We start from the raw sequence: 18,531 nt of genomic DNA, 5'->3' as shown, positions 1-18,531 counted from the left end.
CCTTTTACATCGTCAATGCACTTAAATTTGGCGGTTTCCGATATAATAATGTTTAAAAACGGTCATCAGGGGATGCCGCACACACTCGGCTGCTAGTGTCCTGCTTTCTGAGATCACCCATCCCGTAATTACGTTTAATCCAAATTGTTACTATCGAAAAGAGTCGGAGCTAGTACAATTAATAAGAAATGCACTAATGTACCCACAAAAAAGGGCTTGATGTAACTGTGTTATGATATTTCGCCCAGCAACTTCACTATTCACCCGATTTTTCACTACCCATACTACTGATATCTGCTGTAAACCACCAGCCATTTCGTGACAGCCGCGGTGTTGTGCTCAGAGCTGTTCGGCGGCTGCGGCTCCGGCCGCTTCCTCTGCGTGAACGGCGAGCCGGTGGGTCAGCGTGAGCGCTGCATCAGCCAGAGCCTGGTCTGCGACGGCCACCCCAACTGCGGCTTCATCAACAACGAGGACGAGTACAGCACCACGTGCGGCGTGCGGCCGGGGCCCATCTCAGGTGACGGCACGCAACCGACCGGCGTCGCCGGCGCCACGGTCGCGCTTCGGTAGACACCGTGACGCAGGTCTCCTGGTTCGAGCCAGTTCCAGCTCAGTTCCCTGACCTCACGTCACCTCTCCGTTGCCAAATCGACAAGTGGGCGGAGCTACGACCTTTGCAAAAGTCCGGCCTGGGTCGACCGAGCTGAGCTGAACGAGAACCTACTCAGGTCGGAACGACGCTGCGCAGGCCGACGCTGGTGTGGCAATCCAGTGACTCTGTGGTCAAATTAAAGCCAGACGTGCGTGGTTGTTTGATGTTTATTGTTGACTGCCCTTGGAGAAACAGCAGGACTACTTCCAATTACGGATGTTGGCAGCTGAAATCACACATAAAATGTTTGTGTTATAATGCAGGGGAATCGGCAGGGCTAACCCGCCACGGTAGCGAGCGTCGATGTCACGGCGATGTACACAAAGGCGCAGGTCTGAATCGTACGCCGTTCGTGCGCCGGCTTGACCTGAATCCTGACGCCCTCCGTCGCCAGAATCGGACCACTTCTTCGCCACATGGGCGGGATTCGCCGTGATCGTGCTGCTGCTGGTGGTGGCCGTCAGCTACTTCATCCGCTCCGTGCGCTGGACGACGGGCCGCGAGGCGGCCGAGCCGGGCGGCCGGGCCCGGCCGGCGCGCGAGCCGGCGCCGCCGCGGCCCGGCGCGCCCGAGCCGCCCCCATACGAAGCGCTGTACCCGCACGGCCCGCCGGCCGGCCTCCTCGAGAAGAAACGCGAGCGCGCTGGCGAGGAGGCGCCACGACCGCCCGGCTCCGGCGAGCGGCAGCGGCGCGCCGTGTGCGGCGCCGGCGGCGACGGCGCCGCCCTCACTCGCATTTGCGTGGAGCCGGCCGCGGCGCCTGAGCAGCCGCCGCCTTACAGCGAGCGACCAGCGCTGCGCCACAGCGTGCTGCTCGCCGAGGTGGTGACAGACCCCGGTTAGCGCCGCCGGCTGCCCGGCCGCCTCTCTCAGGCGGCGGCCGCGGCGCCCGTCAGCCGGCGTGTGGCGCCGCCGCTCTGACAACGCCTCCGCCGCGCGCCGGTCGGTCGCGGATCGCCGTATCGGAGTCGCGCGGCGCTCAGTGGAGAGGGCACGAGCGACCCGCACGCACCAGTGCGTCGCCTCGCGAGACGGGTGTGATGGTTCATGTGCGACTACTGAGCAGCAGAGATGAGGGCGGCGCAGGAGGGCTGCGACGGCGTCTTCGCGGCACGAACTCGAGCACCGGCAGAGCCAGTGTCCCGGCCGCAGTGCGCCAGGTTTTGTGACGGTGACGACCGTTTGAGCCACGGCGGCGGCGGTGTCAGCTGGGGCGCCCGCTGCCTCCAGCGGCACGCCGGCCGCCAGTGGAGGACCACTGTGGCGCCTGACAGGCTTCACTGCAGGCGGAAACCAACACATCGACCAAGAACTCCATCACCGGGCGTCATGCGGACAGTCGCAACCCCGCGACCAGCGCGCGCTGCGTGAATGTGGAGGATTTTGCTTGCACGAGACGCGTCGGATCCGACAGCTTAGACTCCGGGTTCTGCACATCTGTGAGTGTTTTTCCCAGTCGTCGTGCCGTTGGGGCTGACAAGGCAGGCGTCACACATGCTCGGTACGTCATACTGTGTTGTCGGGGATCACGTGTTTCAGCATCTTTGTTGTTGTCATAACGTGTGGTTCCGAGATTTGTATTAGGGAATGTCTACGTGATGAAGCGAAATCAAAGGAAGCGCTGTCGTGAGCTCGACAGACCTCAAGCGGTCCGCCTTCTCTCGGCTGGGGAGATTGTGGACAGCACCACAGCCTGTCCCTCTGCAGCCTTCTCTCGGCTGGGGAGACTGCAGACAGTGCCAGTCTACCCCCCCCCCCTCTCGCAGCCTTCTCTCGGCTGGAAAGACTGCGGACTGCACCACAGCCTGTCCCTCTGCAGTCTTCTCTCGGCTGCGGGGACTGCATACCGCACCAGCCTGTCCCTCTACTGTCCTCTCTCCTCTGGGAAGACTGCGGACCGCACCAGTCTGTCCCTCTGCAGCCTTCTCTCGGCTGGGGAGGCTGCAGACCGCACCAGTCTGTCCCTCTGTAGCCTTCTCTTGGATGGGGAGACTGTAGACAATACCGCAGTCTAATCCCCCCCCCCCCCCTGCAGCCTTCTCTCGGCTGGGAAGACTGCGAACTGCACCAGTCTGTCCCTCCGCAGCTTTCCCCCGGCTGAGGACACTGCGGACTGCACCGCAGTCTGCGCCCCCCCCCCCCCCCCCCCCCCCTGCACCCATGCGCTCTGTTTCGACGGCGAGCGGTACGTGTACGAGTGTAGGTTCGTGGGTGAGTGGGCGTCCGTGCCGAGGTGTTGCTGTTGGGTCCGTGTCTGCGAGGGCAGCCTGTGGTCGGTCGCACGACCGGCTGAAGCCCGTAGAGCCCTCGGCGTCGCCGCGTAGACGCTCATCTGTAGTCGAATGTTTGCGTTAAAACGCTTAGTAGATCGAGTCATTTGTTATTTATTACGATCGTACGCTACAACAAATACATATATGTGTACGCGTGACTAATATGGGTTCAACACGATAGCAGACGAAAATCGTACGACCATTTCCATCTGCACTCCGTCCTCACTGCACTGATTCACTTAGGACAAAAGGAAATAATAATTTTGGGCACAGAGAGCTGAAAACCGTCACAGACAGGCAGCAATCGCCCGTGTAGCGCCAGCGCGCTGGCCTCTCCTGGTGAGATCACCCCGCCCGACCACACAAGGACAGTCCGTCAACATCGATTGAGTGCGGCCGCCTGACCTTTACGTCGCACGCAACAGCACCGACATCGCTACCGACCCAATATCCCGGACCCAGTACATCAGAGAAACCCAAATAGACCGTGGCGTGCCAAGGCTGTTCGGTCAGAGACATTAGACCAGAGGCCCACACCTCCACTGCGCGTTCCGCCCACAGGGAGGTGCGTCGACGTCGCGTTCGCTACAGAAGGGAGGTGTTTATCACTTCAGACAAGGAGGCAGTCGCTATCCGTCAGGCGTCGGCATTCAGCTGCCGCTGCGACAGCTGGATCTTCTCACCCGGCTTGAACGCCGGCATTCCCAGATACGGACAGCTAGCGCAGCGGAAAGCGTCGCCCAGGTAACACTGGCGGAGAGGAGACGGAACAGGTGTCAGCCAGTGATCTCCGACGACCGGGTTCGACGCAGCCACCTACCACGCAGCACACAGCTGACCGCCAAGGCCCAGGTTCGGAACAGCCACTCACCACGCAGCTCCCACAGTTGTCCACCAAGCGGCAGTGCAGGGCAGTGCACTGAGGGCAGGGCGTCATGTACAGAGGGGCTCTCATACGATACACATCCTGAGGTACAAATCTGGGGACGAACTTTTGCAAAACATACGCGCGCAAACACTGCAACGCCGCACCCTTCAATCATGAACAGGACGGGGACGGGTCGGGACGCGCTGGCCGGCCGAGCCCGCACACTCACGCTGCCGCAGGAGGACGTGACCGACTTGGTGGCCGGCTGTTTCCCCGCGCTCAGCTCCTCGGCCAGGCCGCACGAGCAGTCCTTGCAGGCCTTCCTCTTGCCGGTAGTGCCGCACACTGGCAGTGGCGGCGTCGCGCGTGTTACGGTCACGGTCGAAGACATCGGCATGCACGTGTAGCAAGAGTCCCTCCAAACGGTAGGCGTCTACAGTACGGGTCTTTTACAAAATAGCGATGCATACATTGTGTCCTCAAGTCGAAGGATCGGCACGGTTGGTCCCATTACGCTGAAAACGCATGGCTAATTTCAGAGCATTAACTTAAGAGACAAAGGCAGATTTGGAAAAATTTACAGAATTTATCAGTTGGCATTAGATGATAGGCGCCAGCAGAATGTAAAAAAAGATTGCAAGGGTCGAGGAAGGATAGACGACGGAACTGTGAGGAACACGGCAGGTGCGAAGTCGGAGAGGGGGAGGGGAGGGGGGCGTACCACGCAGCGAGGCGGGGTCGGGCCGCTGCCGGTCCTCCTCGTCCAGCAGCTCGTCCTCGTCTACTAGGTCCAGGTCGTCGTCCAGCGCGTCCTGGCCAGACAGGGTCCAGACGGCGGCCGCGGCGGCAGACGGTGCGGCCACCGGCAGCTTCAGCGGTGCCGACGAGCCCACCTGGAAAGGACGGGGCCCGGTGAGAAACGGGGCTGGGCCCGACGAGACGGGACCCAGACCGGTGAGCGACGGGACCCGGACCAATGAGGGACGAGACCCGGGCCAGTGAGGGACGAGACCCGGGCTTGTGAGAGACGGCACATTGGCCGGTGGGAGGCAACACCGACCGGTGAGAGACGGACCCCAGGCTCATGAAAGACGGAACACTGATCAGTGGGAGGCAACACGGACCGTTGGGGACGAACCTCGGTATCCCGAGAGACGGAACACTGGCCAGTGGGAGGCAACACGGACCGGCGAGGGTGAGAACATGGGTCCATTTGGGAGGAAACACGGAACGGCAAGACACCATCGAGGGGCAGAACGAACGGAACCGAAACCAGCGAGACCAGATACTGGCCCCAATGTTCGTAGAAGAGCAACGCACAGCTATCAGGGTGTTTGCTGCCAAAAGGAAAGGTACATTTTAAACACACCTACACAAGGAGACACAGCCTTTATGAGGACGCAGATTGGAAGCCCTGGTTTTAACAATAGATGCGCACGTTAGTTAGCAAACTGGAACAAACGTGAAAAGAAGCAGAGCCAGCACACCCAAGGCCGAAAATTTTCCTCTTACCAGCTTTGAAAAAGATAAAACTATAAAGCAAGCATAAAACAATAAACAAACCAAATAAACAGGAAATCCTTTAACCTTTGACCACTGCTGGTGCTCATCCAGAGTACGCCAAGCAAGTTCACCGCGGCCTGCCACGTCCTTAGTCCCTACGGAGCAGCGAGTCCTGCTCGGCGCGCTCCAGCCGCCAGGCTCTGCTCACCTCAAAGTCGGGCTTGCGGGCGGTGACGTATCCGCCGAGCTCGGCACAGCTGGCGCTGGCCGTGAAGCCGGCCAGCGTCAGTTGCCTGGCGGCCTGCTCCCGGCGCGAGTCGCGCGCGTGCAGCCGCCCGCCGGGCCGCAGCAGCTCCAGCAGCTGGCCCAGCAGCACGGCGCCGTGCAGCGTCGGCTCGCCCACCACGCCCGACAGAGCCGCGTCGAAGCTCGAGTGTGCGTGGCCGGCTGGAGGCGTCAATCGTTAGCAGTCGAACCACCATTCTGGCCTGTATCCACATCATCAAACAAAGAAATGCATGACACTGCAGAAAACATTGAAGAAACTGCTGACACTGTATTCTAGAATACCATAAGTTCATATGAAAATGCCACTGATAAATAACAACTGAAAACCTTGACATTATCTACTCCTGCTTTACAAATGCAGAAATGTAAATGTATTCCACAACAACATTTTGAGCCTGGGAGACACCTTGCTTGGTGTAGAGACAACAAAATGCTAACAACTAAAAATTTTCACATTTAGATGGTGCCAAAACTTAACAAAGTTTCATGGAGTAGACAACCACATATCCCCTACCCAATGAAATTGGCACCCTCATTTTCTATATTGCTCATAGCATGACAGGTGTCATGATCATAAACACCACTGTAATCTGTGTGCTGATTTGGCATGCATGCTTTAATTCATCCAAATAACTAAATCAAAAACATGTCTGATAGTACATTCCAGAGCCCTGAAATGTACCTCAGCATTTTTTGGAATCTAGGCCACCTGTTGGATTAGCGGTCTATGGAAAACGTCTTTCAGGCATAACACACTTGTCCCAATGGTAACAAGAAAACAGTGATGTTGAGTCATCTTATCTTTCAAAATGAAATAATAACAATCTTACCCCCAACTAAGCTCACAGTATATGAGAGCTGCAAAAGATGCCTATGATCATTGATGGGCCTGGTCTGCCAGCTCAGCATGAGACAAATCCCCTCCCATCTCATATATTCCCAAGAAAACCAACATCACCGAATTCTGTGGTAAACATGCTGTGGGTGGCTGGGGTAAAATGTTACATTACATATATGTTAAACCCCAGAAAAATGTACAACCCTATGGTCAGGCTGGCCCAATTATGTGAATGATGCCATTTGTTGTTGGAATTTCTCCCAAGTGAAGGTGGTCTTACATGCATTAAACACTCAGCTCATTCGTATCAGCCTGGTTAAAAGCATTATGCATGACATCACTGTGCCCATGCATAATGCTTTTATGCCAAGGTAGTCAATGTGTGGCATATGCACATGTTGTTTTGTCTTAATTATGAAATATCTTTGGAAAATAAGATATCACATCCTGAGAAAGACCAGGTACAGATGGTAAAGACAATGTAAGCAATCACCCTCACATATCAAGCTTGTGGGTAGTCAAGTGATGCTCATCATTCAAACAGTAGGAGCAAAGTTACCTTGTTAAGTCAAATCATGACCAGTACCTCTATATCTTAATACATTTGATTTATTTCATTTAGTCAATGTAAGCCATCAGGTCTACTCACCCATTGCAAGCCTTTCAGCATTCTCAACAACAACCTTCCCAGATGGCCCAACTGCTCCTTGTAGCTTCTCAGCCAGCTGTTTCATTTCTTCTGGGTCAATCTGGCCAGACCACACAAGGAGCACTCTGTTGCCAGATTCCACCAATGACTCCATGCTGCCTGTAACAAGGTCATAAAAGTGTTAGGCCTGATATATGTGAATCTGAAATACCGTTATGCAAGCTGTGGACATTAAGTGACTGATTGGCACAAAGGAACTTTTCCATCATTCACTAATGAAGTGATGGGCATCATTCAAAGAGTAAGAGCAGAATTACCTTAGTTGTCTGAGAGCCCCTCAAACCCTAACCATCACCAAGTTAGATGATGATGGCTTATTTAATTACACAACTATGTTTTCAGAATCAGTGTGTCATTTACAGGAGCTCCTTTCACGACATGAGAGAACTCAATTATGAAAGTTTTCCGATCGATTTTGAAAGTTACGTCACGATGTACGTGCACCTCAACCTTTGCGCAGATGGGTATGAAAAAAGGATGATGTGGCGTCTTTACTTGTTCCGGGCGATCTGAACTGGTAATGAGCTAGTAACCAACGCCAATACATCTCACCTGTGTACTTCGGGCCTTGATGTGTCCTTATACTCTGTCTTGATCTCTAGCCTCCACACTAACCGTACACAGTGCCTCTCAGCGTTAAAAGAGTGATCAAAACACCTGTGCCACTCACACCTTGCTCTTGTAAGGCCCCGATAGAAAACGTACGCACGATCAGGACAAGACGAATACGGCGCGAGTAACTGAAACCGGTGACGCTCTAGTCAGCTGAATACGTTGGGTTTAAGGTAGTGCGAGCAGTGGAGAGAAGGAAACAGACTTAAAGCTTACATTAGGTCATTCGTATGGAAAAATATCAGAAAACTTTAGATAATCTCCATTTCCACTTTAAGAGCTTTAATAGCTACTTCATCCTCAAGCACGCATTGCATTACCTAAAAGAAATGTCTGGAAAACGGTCGTCATGGGGAACGTCTCCAAAAGCCACGGAGAAGTTGACGCGTTGGTGCTGACCTCGTACCTTAATATTCAGTAGGAATGTGTATGGTTAAGTTTCAAAGAAGGGTTTTGTATATATTTATATGCATTTTTGTTTCATTGCCTTATAGTTATTTATCAATGAATTTCTTGCTCTCGTGCCTCCATCATACGCTTCACACACAATGTATTCGCATCGACCTTGGGCAGTTTTCGCGCCCAACGAACGATTCTCGGGAGCGGGAGAAGTGATACGGTTTCCCGTTTTATAATACTGGTTATATTTACATGCTGTGGCTATAGACATGGCTGTTTACTGATGCGCTGTGTTAGGGATCAGTTGAATCCGTGAAGTTAAAATGAACGCAGACAAAGACGTACCGGCTCCGGTGAGACCACGTTTTGCGAATGGCGATGGCCATTTGGAGGATCGGCGGTAAATTTAGTTAACAGTTCGGTACTACCAACAAAGCGTTATAGTGGGGGCGATGCAGTGGTAAGGGTTCGGCTCTGGATCTATCGGTCCTGCATACGAGTCCCTGCCATGCTGTTGTCCCATTCCGCGGGATATCTATTAAAGGCATCCTGGCTTGAAACGTCCTTGGCAGTTGGTGCGGCAGAGAACTCCAACCGGTACTGTTACCATAATAAGTTTCCGTTTTTTGTGGAGCATGTAAAATTTATTCTAGGTGGCCAAAACATAGTCTGAATGCCCAAACATGACTTATTGAGTTCTGCTTGTTGCCATTGGGGTGGTAAATTTGTGGCAAATGCTGTATTTGATTGCACTGCCCAAGCTTGGTCAAAACAGTATTGAAACTTGTTCATGGAAATGGGGAGGAGTTGTACTGTCAGTTCCTAGCAAAGTCAACACCAAATAGCTGTCTTAACTTTAGTATGGCAGGTCAGGATGCTCCAAGTTGGACACTTTTAATGAAAGTTGTAAAGAAGACTTGCTATGAACTTAGATGTGCATTGAAAACTGTGATGCTGCTGTGCAATTGAATACATTTCCTCTTTGCACAACACTGAAGTGCAAAATTGCTGAACCAGGCCACTAAAATATTCATACCAGCCACCTTCATTGTAGCAACAATTTCAGTGTGCATGCATACTGTATCAAAGCTCACCAAGTTTGGCTACTTTCACACAAATTTGAGTATGTAGTTAGCCATTGTCCCAAGGAGTTATAATTTTGATAAGGTAAGTTCAAGCAAAGATACCCTGATGCATTTTTTAAAAAAACTTGACAATTCAGCAAATTTTGACCTGGTGTGAAATCAGAGTGAACATGCACCAGGCTCTGGACACTGCCATTATGTAAGCACCTGATGTAGTGATTTTTGTGGATGGGCAGCTAAGTAGCATTTACACCAGTGCATGCCAGATTTTTCTGTACTCATGTTTTGTGGACTGGCTGCATAGTGCTATTTTCACAAGTAAATGCTACATTTTTCCTGCTTGCTGCAGTAATACATAGGCTGAAGCAAGTGATGTTTAAAAGGGCAAACCCAGGCTGATGGGGCAAGATGAGCTAGTAGGGAAATTGATTTTTCTATTTAAAAAGTTTGTTTAAGCTTAGCTTTTTTTGTAAAGGGTTCCTCCATCAATCCCTCATGCAAATTGGCTGAGGTACATTTTTACTGTTTTCTACATACTCACCTCAGAGTTATCAGTTTTGAGGTTGCATGGCCTGTTATGGAAACACTTAATAGGATCTCATTCATATATCAAAAATGCACAGTGGACATCTTTAGCCTGCCCTTGAATTGAGCATATATGGATTCAGAGACTACCTCAGATCTGACAAGTATGACATGACAAGACTGACAACTGCAAGTTATATAGGTCGGGTCTGATCCTGCCCCAAATACAGCAGCCAGCTTCTCTGCCTGGTGCAAGGGCTGTTCCATTGATTTGTAATGGTTTCTGAGGTTTTCTTGGTCATTTTGATAATTAGCTGCTTTTTCTGCAATGGTTCACAAGCACACCGAACTTACATTATACTATTTTGCATTGCACTGATTATGTCTTGCATTGCATTTAACTAGTAGGTCACAACTAGAAGAGTTGTATGAGCAGCTGCATGCTACACCAGGTGTTGATATGGAAGCAGTTCAAATGCTGTGATACAGTTGAGACCAATATGATTCATTTGGTCATTGAGCTCACTCTGCATCATGCATTTGATGCACTATAGTGTGTTTTGTGTTTCTGCTTGACCCACACCTCAGTCCTGTATTGAGTGCCAAGTACTATGAGCTGCCGCAAAATGTTTCAAGCTACCCGAGTTGAAATTCCTGCCTCAGCCTTTTAAAAGCTGCCCCAAATGTTGTTTCTTGACCCAGCCCCATCCCAGCAAGATCTTGTTGAATTTTGCAATGTTTTGTAGACTGTCCTCAATTGGCAACTTATTTCAATCACTCACAACCTGGTAGCCAAATGGGTATCTACATGTGAAGCTCTGTTGCTGTGGTTGTGCTATTTCCACAGCATGGTTCTGGCCAAATTATTAGAAAATATGAGCATGAAGCATTTGGAACATAGTGAGCATATTGCCCCATCAGCATCTGTAGTGGAGTGAAGGAAAGAGGAGTGGAAGAGTGCAGGTGGAAGAGTGGTTTTGTTCATGCTGGCAAAGGAGCTCCTCGCAACCATCAGCAGCTCGGAAACTAAAACAGCTGCCACTGTTATTTATGACATTGCCAATATTCTTCTTTCAGCCCACCTCTTCAAAATTTTCCCCACTTAGGAGTTAGGGCTGCTGTAGGTCATGTAACTCCTTTTGCATGGCTGTGCAATTGGAGGCATTGAATGTCACTTTTCATGTCTGAGTGATTTTTGAGTGCCCCTCTGCTCAGAGCCCAGAAAGAAAATGCCCCCACCCCCTGCCCAGAAAGTGTGACCAGTCATTGCAGCTGCAATTTGCACTTAAGCACCATTTTCAGTAACATCTGGCTGTGGCAGGCAGTGCCTAAAAATTGCTAGCCATTTTAAGCAAAAATGATTAGCACGACTACAGACTACTTCCATGATTGCTAGTGCTTCATGAGAGAAACAGATAGAGTTTTGGTTAGTATCTTACTTTCTACAGAATGCCAGTACATGTTTATATAGTATCACAAGTAATTGCTATCCATTATCATTTTCGTAGATGTCAAGAATTGGTGTCAGGGTGCATCCCTTCTCATAAGAGCTTAGTAGATATCCAATAGTTCAATTTTTAGTTATTTTAAGAACTGCACTTCATATCATTCATGCTTATATGTACCTGATCAAACTTATGGTAGAACTAAGTTGTGAGCTCACATTAAAGTTTGTGATTATGCCATCCATTTATGCGGCAAGCAGTCCAGGGAAAGGAGGGGCTGAGACTGGTAGACTGATTATGGACATAATGATGCAAATCAAGGGTCAGTGGACTGCTCATTCTTTTTCTTGGAAAAGTGGAGTTCCTCCTTTATAGCCACAAACTCATTGTTCATCCATGCCAAAAACATGTGAAAGTTTATGCCAGGCTCTCCTTCCACGCACATTTCTGATGGCCTTCACCCCGGTGTGACAGTTCTACAATATTTTTGCTGTAAACCAGTGCACCATGCTTTGCCATGTGAGGATATTCTTGCCACAGTGTAGGAAGATGTGTACTTATGTGCTTTGTATGGCTGCAGCCGTGCTGATGATGTGTGCCGCCTGTCCGCAGGAGGCGCCGGCGGCCGCCGAGCCGGCCGAGTCGGCCGAGTCGGCGCCGCTCAGCCCCGGTGATGATGGTCCGGCCGGCGCCGCCGCCGTCCGGGCCGAGCCCAGGCCAGAGCCGCCGGCGTCGCCGCCGCCGCCGCCACCGCAGCCGCAGCCGCAGCAGCAGCAGCTGGAGGAGGACGCCTCTGAGCCCTCTGAGGATGAGGCTGGGGACGAGGACGGCGGGAAGGAGACTGGTGGGTGGCTTTGCGCATCGCGTGGAGCTGCGGGACGTGTGCACGACTGACAGCTTTGTACTTCATGTCCTAGCACAGGCTCTATAACTGGTTTCTGTTTTGGTGTTGACAGCTTAACAACTATTTCCCTAACGTCTAAGGGAAAAGTGTTGTTTTTTGAAGCGTTGCGTCATTTTTTGTGTTATTGAAGCGATTGCCCACTTGTTGGTACTAATTTTATGGTGATGTAGTGTTTTGCCCATGTCAGTATGCCAGCGTGTATGTGCCTTTGTATATGCTGAGCTGTGTGTGGGCGGCCACAGTGCCGCTGCTGGAGCGGCCCGCCCAGACCAGCGGCCGCCGGGAGCGCAAGGCGGTGCAGCGGTTCGTGCAGCAGAGCCGCGAGGAGTCCAAGCGCGGCGCGCACGTGCTGGAGGAGGGGCGCGGCACGCCGCTCAGCGACTGCCCCGTCATCATGCACAACATTGCGGTGGGTAGAGGTCGGGTGGGTGTAGGCAGGTTGTATCCCGCTAGACACCGACTGAGGTCAGGGCGATCGGGTCGGATCGGGTCAGGTTAGGTCAGGTCAGGTCAGGTCAGGTCAGGTCAGGTCGAGTCGAGTCGAGTGGGGTCGAGTCGAGTCGAGTCGAGTCGAGTCGAGTCGAGTCGAGTCGAGTCGAGTCGGGTCGGGTCGGGTCGGGTCGAGTCGAGTCGAGTCGAGTCGGGTCGGATCGGATCGGATCGGATCGGATCGGGTTGGGTCGGATCAGATAAGATTAGATTGTATTGGATTATATTTAATCGGATGGATGGGACTAGATCGCGTTGGGTTGGGTCAGAATGACGACCATAGACACACGTTGCTGTTGCAGTGCCCTAACCGAGCATCCTATACGGAAGCGTCGCCCGCGGCGATGCGGGCTGATGATGTGCCAATGCCCTGCTCTCCGCACGTGGCGCCGGCCGCCTCACACCGCCCGTCGCCGCCGGCGCTGCTCTGCGGCACACTGCGGCTGACCGCTCCCCTCCGCCGCCGGCAGACGGGCCGACCGGACGACGTGCGCGTGCTGCACCAGATCATCTTCTCGCGGCCCGGACGGCCTTACGAGTTCCGCCGCAACCTGCGTCTGTTCCGCGGCTTCGCGTTCGCCGCCGACTCGCCCAGCTTCGTTAAGAAGCGGGAGAACCTGGAGAAGTGAGCACGACCGCCGGCGGGCGCCGGCCTGGCCCGGGCCGACCCGTGGCGCCGCGGAGGCGGCGCTCCGATGGGCTCGCGCTGCGTGTGCTCTGCGACATGGCGGCCGCTTGTCTGTTTCGGCAGTTTTCTGTATGTTCCGAGTGCGCACCGTGAGGAATCGCATGTGTATTGTGTGAATCATTCTCATTGACCATGATAATGTCGAGCCTGACCTCAGTGGAGTGTGGTTGTGTCCTTGATGTCACAAGATCTTGGCTGCGTCCGTGACGTCACGAGTGTGGCTGTGTCCGTGACGTCATAAGAGGGTGGCCGTAACGTCACGAGTGTGACTGTGCCCATAACGCCACTGGAGTGTGTTCGTCGCCGGACGGTGAGCGGCAGTGCTGTCCACTGGCCAGCAGCAGTGGGAGCAGGAGCTCGCGCTGACACCGCTGCCGCGGCCGCAGGTACCGGCTGGACGTGCTGCGCTCCCTCAGCCGCATCCTCGACCTGGACCGCAAGAGTGGCACGCGCGAGGAGCTGGCGCTGGCCATCTTGCGCTTCCTCTGTGACCCCAAGCCGTCCGGACGCGAGGTAGGGACCGAGCAACGGCCGGGCCGGGTGGGGCGTCTGTCACAGGACTGCCGACGGCTGGCAGGCTGCTGGCAGACCCCAGCCGAGCAGGGCGTCTGTCACGGGACTGCCGACGGCTGGCAGCAGATTCCGACCGGGCAGGACATCTGTCAAAGGACTGCCAACTGAAGGCAACACGTGGCATCGGCCGGAATGGTGTTATGTCCGTTCTGAAGGGGATGCGTCGTGTCCAGCATTGTGTTGGTGTCGGAGCGGCGGTTGGCTGACGCGTGGACAGGCGGCGACGGGGGCCGTCCCCGCTGAACCTCGGCAGCCTGCGGCCGTCTCCCCCCGGCCGACGACCTGTCGCCACGCTGCAGTGCAGGCGTCTAACAGATGGCATTGAGCCACATGGCTCTGACGCGCGTCGGTCAGTTGCGTGGCTCCCTACGCGACACGTGCGGTCGATGGCGGGTCACTCGCCGGGCAGCAGGCTGCGGACTGGCAGGCCGTCTGGCGCCGGCCGCTGACCGTCCCGCCGGGCGTCATCCCCAGGTCAAGAAGAAGCGGAAGCGGAAGTCCAAGGGCAAGGCCGGCCCCGGCGTCAAAAAGCCGCGCAAGAAGAAGGCCGCGGAGGGTGACGAGGCCGGCGATGACGTGGGCAGCGGCAGCGAGAGCGGTTCGGATGACGACGACGACGACGACGACGTCGGCGGTGCTGGCGATGCTGAGGAGCCGAAGAAGGTAGGCTGCTGAGAGTGGGGGCCGGGGGAGAGGCTCCGTCAGCTAGTGACGCGTCGCGCAGGGACTGGTGTGTCTCGGAACAGGCGATATTATGGGCTCCGTTGATCAAACACCACACAGCCCGCTCTGAATCGATGCTTTCAAGCAGGTTCTTAATTTGGGCCTACATTCATCGATGATGTCTCTGGTCGTTAGCATTAAAAGCAGCAAGAATGTCTAGAAATAGCTCCATCCATATCAATTATCCTCAGGCTTAGGCCACAAGTTAAACAAGGTAAGTACAATCAAAACATAATTGTAAAATTTACAAGTAGGTTAAGCAAAATACATGACTTTAATATGGCGCCGTTTTGCAAATGCATGTTTAGCCTCCTGCTCAGGGTTGCGGTTGTGTGGCCAACATGGTGCACTGGACAGGCTGCACGATTCCCCTACGTAGCAAATGAACGTCATGTATGTTGGGCTTGACGATCGATTGTGATGGCCATTGTAAGTGTGAGTTGATTGCAAAACGCCGCTCATGGTTCAGTCGGCCGTTCCTGGTTGTTATGTTTGGGCTTGGGAATCGCCGGGTGCCAAGCGCATGAAAGGCGTTTGGTGCGAACTTTAATGACATTTGTCCCATCATTGGTGCACTGTAGGTTATAAAGAAGAAGAAGGAACCGTCGCCGAAGAAGGCCCCGGCGAAGAGCACGCCGGCTAAGAAGGCTGCGGTCAAGGCGGGCGTGAAGAAGACGCCCAAGAAGCGGAAGGCTCAGGAAGCCGGGGCCGAGCCGGCCGGCTCCTCCAGCGAAGACGACGAGCCGCTCCAGAAGAAGCCCAAGGCCGGCAAGCCGCCCACGGTCAGTCGCCGGGGGAGGGGGGGGGGGGGGGGGGGGAGGGGGAAGAGGGAGGCGAGGAGTGCCGTGGCCAGCGCGCCGCGTGCCGGCCCTCCGAGCAGGCGCGCGGATTATCGGGGCCGCCGGCCTCCGCGTGCTGTCTGCTGCCACGCGCCGCGAGTTTGGGGGCTCACCGCCGCGCGCGCTCGGGTCCCACTGGGGCGGGCGTGTTCCCAGCGGGATGGACGATGTTGATCTGCTTGGTGTCCTGCGTCGTGTGTTGCCGCAGAGCATGCTCGGGTTTTGCTGTCCTGCCCGAGCTAACGCATTCAATAGAATTATGCCGATTTTGGAAACGTGTGAGCTATGTTCGTAAGGTCTGGTCAAGGTCAAACATGTTTCAAGATAGTGTCATCTAACAGCTTGCGTAAATAGGTGTCCATCTTTCCAACACAGTGTGGTTGTTCCATTATGGGATATGGTACCAAAACGGCGGCTAGCAGGCACTAGTTCACCCGGCTGTCCCGTGGTGAGAACTCGCACAGAATGGTCGCTGACGGTTTGTCATGTCCGCCGTGGATAGAACGGCGAGATCAGGACGCTGGTGAGCAAACTGCTGCATGGCGCCAACCTGGAGGAGGTCACCATGAAGAACATCCTGACGAAGGTGTACGCCAAGTACCCGCAGCACGACCTCACTGCTCGCAAGGACTTCATCAAGGCCACGGTCAAATCGGTGAGCGCTGTCACGTTCCGCACAGGGCTATTAACGGCTGGAATGCCCTCTGCAGGGGTCATAACGGACTGGCACGCCCTCTGCATGGCTCATGACGGGCCGGAACGCCCTCTGCAGAGCTCATAATGGCCGGAACGCCCTGTGCAGGGGTTATAACGGGCCGGCACGCCTTCTGCAAGAGTCACAAAGGGTCGGCACGCCCTCTGCAGGGCTCATAACGGGCTGGCATGCCCTTTGCAAGGCTTATTACGGGCTGGCACACCCTCTGCAAGGCTCATAACTGGGCGGCACGGCCTCTGCGGGGCTCATAACGGGCCGGAACGCCCTCTGCGGGGGTCATAGCGGGGCGGCACGCCGGCACAACACGCTCCGCGTTATCCGCTCAATGAAACTGAATAGAGGGAAGCGCAGGAAATGAGCGTCCGTTTAGGGTGCGCGAGGGAGAGGGTTCTCAAATTCATGTTGTGCACGGATTCCAGGGTGGCAGCTGGGATAAAACGAATTGGAAAGAATTGTGTGATTATTTTAAGTTCATGACTGCTTTCAATTATCTGCACTGCTTAGTCTGGGAACATACCTCACTTTTCTGAAGCTGATTATATATTAGAATAATTTTATAACGAAACAAGATCGCGCAGAAAGTCATTACAGCTGCGTGCTCAAATTAAACTGCCATCGCAATCGCCGAAGACTTCTGATAAGCACGATGTCGGCCGACTGCTGGCGGCAGGAAGCTGGCCGCCGAATCCAGACCTAATAATGTTCTGCCGTAAGTAACACTACGGCCAAAAAATAGCATGAGAGTTATGTATCAATGCATGGAAAGGATTGCGTCAAATTTATGTGGGGTACAGAACAGTGAGATAACTAGATTGTGCTCCCAAACACGCGTCACCGCCTTACCGTTATTGAGCATGAACACGGCATACGGGCGGACGGGACGCACTGTGCAGATGGGTTGCAAGCGAGCGACAGTACCTGATTGTATTGGTCTCATACGTTGGCGTATCACGTGACCTGTGCAGGAGTGTGGACGCCGCCAGCGGTCGGCTGCCGAAGACCGCTGGCCGCGCGCTGATTGGCTGGATGCGACTCGGTGCGCCGGTGCCATGCGCCGGGTAAAGTGATGACGCACTTCAGGCTGTTTATGTGAAGTGATGACGCACTTCAGCACTTGAAAAAAAAAAAATACGGGGAGTGCACTCAACGTATGCTGTTCAGTTGATATTATCTTTTTTTCTGATAGGCCTCTTCACAGCTTTGAGCGAGATGTAAAGAGCTGAAATATGTGGCGCTTAGATTGTGTATACCTATTCAACATTTCATAGCGAGAGATTGAAGAAGGGAGAGTGAGGCGGGAGCGGAAAGTTAGTCGCGCCGGGGGTGTGATTCTCCAGCTGAATCCGTCTCCGGGTCCGGCTGTGTGGACGTGTGGCGTCGGCCCCTCGGGGCGGCGCCGCTCCGTCGCGGCCGGCGCGCCCGGTGGTGGCCCTCGCCTGAGACCGCGGCGCACTCTGTTCCAGCTGATATCGTGATGGGCGCGCCGGCGCCAGCGGACGGTCCGCGCGCCCCCTGTCATCATCACCCGCCATCGCACGGAGGGCCGCCGCCGCGCGCGCGGACGTCGCACGGCCGGCGCGCTGACACGCCCCTCCGCCACCCACCATTTGTGAATATCGACGTTTTGTCCATCGCGTATTAACTCGCTGTCTGCTTTTACATGCATTTCAATGACCTGAGTTAACCGTGTTTTGTCTCGCGTCGCGAGCAATGGCTTTTTTCGCTTGTAGCGTTTGCCGGGCGCCGGCGCGCGTCACCCTTGTGACGTCACTGGTGACGCTGAGTGCCGTGCGCTGGTTGGCGGCGGGGTGCTGGTGACGTGTTCGGATCTCAGTACAATCTGACCGTGTCCCATGGAGGCGGGGTGGCGCACTAGCCACGTGCCGAGCCGGGCGTGTCTTGTGGCGGCCTCGCGACCACCAGCACAACAGAGGCACCCACAGCCGTCACGCGTTAATTGTCGGGGCGGAAAATAAAGCATGGATAAATCCATCGTTCACACGTTTTTTTCCTGATGACGTCGCTGTAGTTTTCTGTGCAGCAGTGGAGCAATTGCCAACCGCTGGTACGCAGCTGAACGCAGTTGTCAATCCGTCGACCTCCATTTATCAAACTGCTCCCTGTGATCAGTCATTTAGCAGGCGTGAGTCGGACGAACACAGAGCAATGCCGTGTCTGCATGACTTCCAACTCAGCATTGCGGGGACCAGTTCTATTACGCAGCAACCCAAATGTTCATTTCTTTCTAACTTTCGGCGACTTCATTCAGTTTGTTAACACATTCAATTAAAACATACGACATCGGCATTTCGGTTTCAGAAGCATATCGGTTTCAGCGCATTACGTTGCCCTGCTTAGTATCCGTCACGCGGTTTATCTGTGCGCAGCGAAAATCGCTCT

The 18,531-nt window shown here is 54.2% G+C and overlaps 3 protein-coding genes across 3 annotated transcripts in view; 2 read left to right on the top strand and 1 right to left on the bottom strand.

Annotated features, from left to right (window-relative positions):
* The window catches only part of LOC119089881 (uncharacterized), a 39,399-nt gene extending 37,473 nt beyond the window's left edge, over positions 1-1,926 (top strand). The window contains exons 6-8 of the mRNA XM_037212688.1: positions 344-520; positions 1,050-1,331; positions 1,886-1,926. Coding sequence (XP_037068583.1) covers positions 344-520; positions 1,050-1,331; positions 1,886-1,926 — 500 coding nt within the window. The remainder of the gene's footprint in view (positions 1-343; positions 521-1,049; positions 1,332-1,885) is intronic.
* Positions 1,927-3,023: 1,097 nt separating this feature from the next.
* On the bottom strand, positions 3,024-7,836 carry CIAPIN1 (cytokine induced apoptosis inhibitor 1). Its single transcript, XM_037212582.1, has 6 exons — positions 7,687-7,836; positions 7,075-7,233; positions 5,508-5,746; positions 4,518-4,689; positions 4,026-4,141; positions 3,024-3,678 (listed from the first exon to the last, which is right to left on the bottom strand). The coding sequence occupies exons 2-6, from the start codon at positions 7,226-7,228 to the stop codon at positions 3,565-3,567; spliced, it is 795 nt and encodes a 264-aa protein (XP_037068477.1). The 5' UTR covers positions 7,229-7,233; positions 7,687-7,836; the 3' UTR covers positions 3,024-3,564.
* A 4,105-nt stretch (positions 7,837-11,941) lies between these two features.
* Positions 11,942-18,130, top strand: LOC119090628 (protein DEK). The gene is made up of 8 exons (XM_037213469.1): positions 11,942-12,044; positions 12,347-12,513; positions 13,064-13,218; positions 13,668-13,794; positions 14,329-14,517; positions 15,159-15,359; positions 15,919-16,071; positions 17,595-18,130. The coding sequence occupies exons 2-8, from the start codon at positions 12,499-12,501 to the stop codon at positions 17,604-17,606; spliced, it is 852 nt and encodes a 283-aa protein (XP_037069364.1). The 5' UTR covers positions 11,942-12,044; positions 12,347-12,498; the 3' UTR covers positions 17,607-18,130.
* The last annotated feature ends 401 nt before the right edge of the window (positions 18,131-18,531 follow it).

Source organism: Pollicipes pollicipes, unplaced genomic scaffold (genome assembly GCF_011947565.3).
Source record: "Pollicipes pollicipes isolate AB1234 unplaced genomic scaffold, Ppol_2.1 Scaffold_3087;HRSCAF=3621_pilon_pilon_pilon, whole genome shotgun sequence".
NCBI lineage: Eukaryota > Metazoa > Arthropoda > Thecostraca > Pollicipedomorpha > Pollicipedidae > Pollicipes > Pollicipes pollicipes.
This window is presented reverse-complemented; position numbering and strand designations above follow the sequence as displayed.

Excerpts from the sequence above, each read along its gene's own strand:
- LOC119090628 (XM_037213469.1), top strand. Across the intron at positions 13,219-13,667 it reads AAGCGGGAGAACCTGGAGAA|GTACCGGCTGGACGTGCTGC; the intron begins GTGAGCACGACC and ends CCGCGGCCGCAG. Across the intron at positions 15,360-15,918 it reads AGGCCGGCAAGCCGCCCACG|AACGGCGAGATCAGGACGCT; the intron begins GTCAGTCGCCGG and ends CGCCGTGGATAG.
- CIAPIN1 (XM_037212582.1), bottom strand. The coding sequence starts at position 7,228 with ATGGAGTCATTGGTGGAATCTGGCAACAGAGTGCTCCTTGTGTGGTCT. Across the intron at positions 5,747-7,074 it reads TGCTGAAAGGCTTGCAATGG|CCGGCCACGCACACTCGAGC; the intron begins GTGAGTAGACCT and ends TGACGCCTCCAG. Across the intron at positions 4,142-4,517 it reads CGACCCCGCCTCGCTGCGTG|TGTGCGGCACTACCGGCAAG; the intron begins GTACGCCCCCCT and ends CGCCACTGCCAG.